The sequence below is a fragment of the Aplidium turbinatum genome, chromosome 15, assembly GCF_918807975.1.
Source record: "Aplidium turbinatum chromosome 15, kaAplTurb1.1, whole genome shotgun sequence".
NCBI classification, from domain to species: Eukaryota; Metazoa; Chordata; class Ascidiacea; order Aplousobranchia; family Polyclinidae; genus Aplidium; species Aplidium turbinatum.
Window position 1 is genome coordinate 5,620,400 of NC_137486.1, and position 6,439 is coordinate 5,626,838.

General features: G+C 37.6%; 1 protein-coding gene across 1 annotated transcript; it reads right to left on the reverse strand.

The window, feature by feature from the left end:
* Positions 1–262: 262 nt before the first annotated feature.
* LOC145784726 (uncharacterized) lies at positions 263–5,850 on the reverse strand. Its single transcript, XM_082596580.1, has 4 exons — positions 3,327–5,850; positions 1,407–1,632; positions 868–1,100; positions 263–342 (listed from the first exon to the last, which is right to left on the reverse strand). Exons 1-4 carry the CDS (start codon positions 5,848–5,850, stop codon positions 263–265), a joined length of 3,063 nt encoding a protein of 1,020 aa, XP_082452706.1.
* Positions 5,851–6,439: the final 589 nt, after the last annotated feature.

The following is a 6,439-nucleotide window of genomic DNA, read 5'->3' on the forward strand; positions in this document are numbered from 1 at the left end:
AGTTCATATCTGCTGAACGGAATAAGCTAATTTGGAGACAAATAAGCGATAGCAAAAATCAATCATGCTGTATTGCTGTATCCACCTCACAGCAGCACAAAACTTGATTCACTAGGAGGATGTAATAGCAGTATTCTTAGAAAATATTAACTTAGTGGCTTGGTTTTGGAGCAGAAAACCCGATAAGGCATAACGCAGCCACATCAGTGGGGTCCGGTAGTGAAAATTCAGAGCATCAGCTTTTGGGTACAGATATACTCTCCTACTCAGCTCGGTATGATGTCAAACTTTTCTGATCACGCGTTAGTGCCACTGCCAACTCCACTACATCTTTGACGTAACCTTTGGGAAAAAAACGTTATAACTACCTCATAGTACAAAGATGTATGTTGAATTAAAATATTTTTGGCACTAATTGATGCAGATAGGGCATCCAGAATGCTCTGAGCCAAGTTTTTCATTTGGGAACTTAAAAACATTTGTAGGCTTATTTGCTGTATACCAATCCGTACGTTAGGCTACTATTTTAAAGTAAAGGAAATTCGATTTCATACAATAATATCTTATTGAAGAATCGGATACTTGAATCCAACATAACCTTCACTCGGAAACTTCTCCCTCACTTTGTTGACCTACATGCTGGCAGAGGTACACGGATTGAACGGCCAAGGTGGCCCCACACCCACTATACAAACTGCCGATAAGTTATGTGCCTATAACGCCTGCATACATGAATGTTGTTACTGTCTGAATTACATCAACAATCGTGAAAATTTGTACAGTGAGCAACCTTAACATGGTATAGTAACTCAGCATGCCGATATTTGACCATGGCATTAACAAAACCAATCAAACTCAGTTACATACCTAATACATATGTTGTGGTCCATGCTCTGCTCCCGTTCTGTTGTAATTCTGCCAATTGTGTGGTCTCCAATACCCATGAATTCAAGCACACTGCTGCAAACCCTGGGTGTTCTGTTATCCAAGATACGTCTGGTGTGCCATCTAGTATATCTTTCATCCGTGCTGTATCTATCTCACAGCAGCACAAAGCTTGAGGTTGCTCATCCATTGGCACACAGTGACAGCACGAACACCTGTTGAATGTTGATATAAATTTGGTAATAATTTATTGCTTACTGGCACGGAAAAGTGCAACTCTGCAACATATTTGGTATTAGGCAAGGTACACTTCAGAGCGTTAAGATTTCATATTGTCATAATTTCGACTGCATCTGTAAAGTCGTTTTCAACGTGTTGCAGGTGTAAGGCCTTATAAAGCTATAGGGAGATGCAATGTAAAGCTGAGCACCTATCCCACTACGGTCGGTGATTTACTTCTTTTGTGTTAAATAAAGCTGAACAAATGTTGCATATGATGTCAAATATCTAAATTCGCTTACCAGTCAGTGTTTCCCACTCGATCCTCCTGCTGAGAAACGTTAGTCACATCAGCAAGGTGAAGCTGATTGAGCTCTGCCTCTGTGTACTCAGGCTCAAAATGATAGGGTTCAGGTTCTAGTAGCACTTTCTTCTTCAACATCCATACTATCTTCCTCTTCATATTGGAATCTATCGTCAGAGCCAGACATTCTCCGATATGACACATTAAGTTTATAGCAACAGCACCTAAAAATTGACAACCATAAAAAACCATGCATGCAATAACGATGTTTTATGTTGAATTCCTTGAAAAGCTTTGCTTCAGGAGCTATTCCATCTACCAAGATAAATGGGTTTTCATGAAGTTAACTTCAAGAACAAAACGTTATTATAACCGTTGTTTTCAACATCGATGCATCAAATGGTTGCCAGTTTTTAGGGCCTGTGGCCAGTATTCCTACAAAATATTATTAGTGGCTTAGTGTTGGAGTGGAAAACCGGGAATTGCATAGTGCCAGCCGCATCAGTGGTGTTCAGTCGTGAAAATTCAGAGCAGAAGCTTCTGGGTGCAGATATACTCCCCAATCAGCTCGGTATGAAGTCAAACTGCTCTGATCGCACATTAGTGCCCTGCCAACTCCAGTAAATTTTCGACGTAACCTTTGGAAAAAAACGTCATAACAACGAACCCCATAGTACAAAGATGTACGTTGAATCAAAATATTTTTGGCAATATTGAAATACAGGTAGGGTACCGGGAATGCTCTGAGCCAAGTTGCTTATTTGGAACTTAGAAACATTTTTAGTCATGTTTGCTGTACTGTACACCAATATAAAGCGGAAAGAAATTTATTCTCCATTATAATTTATGATATGTCGATTTTGATTTTTTTTTTTTTTTGACAGAGAAGCCCTCGTGTTTATGCTTGCACTTGGGGAAGTGTACAGCCGTTCGGCGTTCATGTGGTTGGCCTGTTGCTGTTTTCATTGTAGTGGATTGCAGCCAACAGTTGCCTGTATAAAATAAAGCCTTGTATATTATGTTTAATTTTCGTCAGATGGTGCCTGAAACATCCACAATAAATAAGATGAACAAATGTCATTCCATTTCAGCAGACCACAAAGTTCCCACATCCAGACACGTAACAAACTAACCCACCAACTTCTAACTGTGGGGTCATTCCATGTCAAACGTCCCAGAAAAATGGCAAAAGTTAACCCACCCTCTCAGATTTTATTAAAAATTGGTATTCTTACAGAACTTTTCACCACGATTCTGAAAAACTAAGTCTGAGAAAAATATGTCGAGAATTGACAAAGTTATCGCCAATTTAAATTTGGGTTCTGTGAGGGGGTACCTGCTCATGAAATACATCATAAATGAACAAGCAAAACTTTAAACCACTATAACTAGTTGTTTAATCAGTTTATAAATCTCTTTATTTGAAAAATGATGCTACCCAGATGTATTCTACAATATTTCACTGGTAAAAAAATGTTGACTCCTCGGCTCCCCCGGTGTTTGGGGGGGAATTGGGACCCAGTTTTCATGTGCGCTCATGCGTTACAACAATTTTGGATGCCTGTATTTCGAAGAGCACAGGAGTGATCACCTTGTGTAATACATCATTTGAAAGCTCTTAACTAGCAGAATTTGCTTGCAAAATCTGAAAGCTGCTTCTTTGAGTTTCAGGCAAAAAATTACATAGAATGCTCTCAAACATATAAATGAACAAATAAAGTCCGTTTTTTAATATAACAGTGACAGTACTGGTGTCCTACAATCACAATAAACAGGTTGCTTCTATTGTGTCATTCTACGGTATGTGCTAAATTACTTTTTTAATGAAGCAAAGCTAAATCATTGCCTTATATTAAAAAAATATGTGATCACAAATGATGTTGAAAGCGTATCCAGTTTCTGTTGATTTTTTCTTTACACTTCACACTGAGATGGTACTGCCCTCTGGTTGTGGCGAGTGAAGGAACATCAATAGGGCATAAGATATGCTGAAAGGGAACCCAGCAGACATCTGCTTGTTGTGGCCAATAGAAGGATCGAGAAGGACCATTTGGGTGCATAAAATCAACTGAAACATCTTCATTATTCTTGTCGACATCTTTGACTACAGCAATGTACCATTTTTGGTCATACACAACACATAGGAATTGGCCTTCTGTTACATGAAGTTGTGATGAAACATCTTGAGCACCAGGCTGTAAACTTAAAGATACTACTAGAGAAAATTCAGTGTCGCTGCTAATTCTTTTCATGCCCAGTTTGTGTGAGTCAAATGGCTTAAAATAATGAAATCCGCGGGTCCCCTTAATTGTGGATGCTTCTTTGAATCGATTATTGAGACCTGTTCTTAATTCATCTAGATCTTCTTTGAGTAGTTGAACAAATGAGATAGTAGGAAGTTTTTCTTTGCAGTGAGTCATCATTGCAGAAACAGTTGTTATTTGATTTTCTAATGGTCGTCTAAGACTTTCCATTGCAGTTGATCTTTTTACAGTGCCACCAATTCCATCACAAGGGGATTTTCCGTGACTAGTGGCAAAAAAAGACCAAGCTGCTTGTACACCAAAATCAACTTCATGTTTGGATAAATTATAAAATGACTTGCAATTTTTGTACTGTGCAGCACAGCCATCAGTGAAGTATTCTACATAATGCAAATTTGAAATTTTCGTTTTCAGTAACTCAATAGTTTTCTTTTGAATCAAGTACACCATAACAACATCATGTTGCAACTCTTCTGAAAGAAAACACATGCATGTGTGATGCAATTCGTCATTTTCTTTATAGTAACATACTACTGGGTGGACAGTGCAGGTCTGGTGAGTCCAGTGGTAACCTTGTGCCTCATCTTGCACATGAAATGAAAAATTTTCTGCGAAATCCATGAGAATAATAGCCGAATTACGGTCAAGATTTTCCTTACTTTCTCTCAAATATGAAGATTGTGAGTGTGAAATAAAATGATGGGGTATTAATGCTGACATTTTGTAAGAAATTACATTTATGAAGTCCGAAACTGGTAACTGCTGCAATACGAGTTCAGTTCTGTCCACTGTAGTCCACTGTCTGAAAGTAATATCTTCGTTTGTGTCTTCAAACTTCTCACACAACTTTGCTTCAACCCCTGCAATTCCTGGGCATTTGTCGCATCTTTGTAACATACAATCTCTGTTGTTCATGTCACAGACTGCAAGTCTTAGAAGATCTTTGTATGACTCTTCCATCTGTGCGGCATGCAACAAAAGCACCACATTTTGGTGTATTGTGCACACACACACAGAATGTGTTCCGGATGCGCCAGCGCTGACGCACCATTTAGGTCTAAGTGTACAAAATTTAGAAAATCCAATTTTTGTTTCTTGGTTTTGTTCTTTGAATGATATATAGAGCTCTTTTAATGTGCACAGAAGCAACCTTTTTTGTTCATATTGATTTTTCTTGATGCTAACACGGTCTTTCGTTCCTGGCATTATTCTAGTATTTTCATTGTTTTGGTAAAAGCATTTAACCTTTTCGATAATAGTTTCTGGCAGTGATTTTCCCTTTCGAGGTAATGGCAAGGCACATATGCCACTTGAAATTTCAAGCGCTCGAGCTACTCTGACCATTCTTTCAGTAACAGAAAATTCATTCATAGTCTTTTCTCTTGACCAGTTGCTTGGTGCCATTGTGAGGACTTGTATTTTTTCTGCTCTCGTACTGTCAATGTTGTTAATTTTTTTTTTCATTTTTGAGATAATGTTGTCAAAAGATTTTATTTTCATTTTGTCTTCATCTTTAGTGTCAGGTTGGTCTTGCTGTAGGTCTACATCACTGACATTAAGAACATTGGATATCTTTGCTCGAAAGGTATCATGAATTTGATGTAATTTCCTTTTTTCATAGGAAATTTTACTGCTTGAAGGCATACTATGCAACTTCACAGGTGATTCTTCAATGCTCTGTAAACTTTCATTAAGCTTGCTGAAGGATTCGTTTGCTTCAACAGTAGATGCAATGTCGTATATTTCACTGTCAGTCGAATTCGAAGCTTCTTCACTTGATGATACATGTTGAAAGAGAGTTTCTTGAAGTCTTGCACTGCAATTGGCACACACCTTTTTTCCCAGTACAATGTTTAAATTGTAATTTTTAGATTTTTGGTAACATTCCCAAGTGATAGGACGTATATAACGATTTTTGACTGGTTTACTGTGGACTTGAAAAGGATCACAACACTTTTTCTGCAAGGAAGAGTACCGATCAATGTAATTGTACTTGTGGAAAATACATACGTTCTCCAAACAACATTCATTACCCTTATCAGCAGCAATTCGAATATTCAGAAGCACTCGTTCATCATCTGTCAGAGTGTCAATTAGCAAAATACCTTGTTTTTGTGTTGGATATGCCTTTTTGTGGCATTCAGTATCCAGTGAGACACCAACACTACACTTTTGCATCTTAACAACTTTTAATCACAAATTAGGTCACATAAAGTATAGACAATAGAAGCAGGATCACAAAAATATCTGAAAAATGAAACTGTGTTTTATTATCACCCTGCTCGAAACAAATTACAAAAAGCAAGCATAAAATTAAGAACAAAGTAAGGTACTCAGCAAGAGCTTTCATTTGAGCCATTACTCAACTTTCTAGCTAGTGTACACTTCAAGATATGAGCTTTTAAAGTTATCGTTACGCATGAATGCACAAGCACATACCCCCAAACTAAACCCCCTTTAATTACTGACCCATATTTCAAAAACATGAAAAACTGTAATGAGGTGATTGCAAATGTCTTAAAGGTTCACCTAACCAGCTAAAATGACAACAATATACGAATCAGAAAGAAATACGACATTTTAAACACAATATTATCAAAAACCATTGATGCGTGTCGCCGCAGTGATCACATATTTGACATATTTTCAAAATGTCATAACTTCAGCAAGCATTGATCGATTTCGAAAAATTTTTTGTTGTTGAAATCAGTGTAACTAGCTGCATGGACATACAAAACATGATAAAAATCTGAGGGGTTGGGTTAAC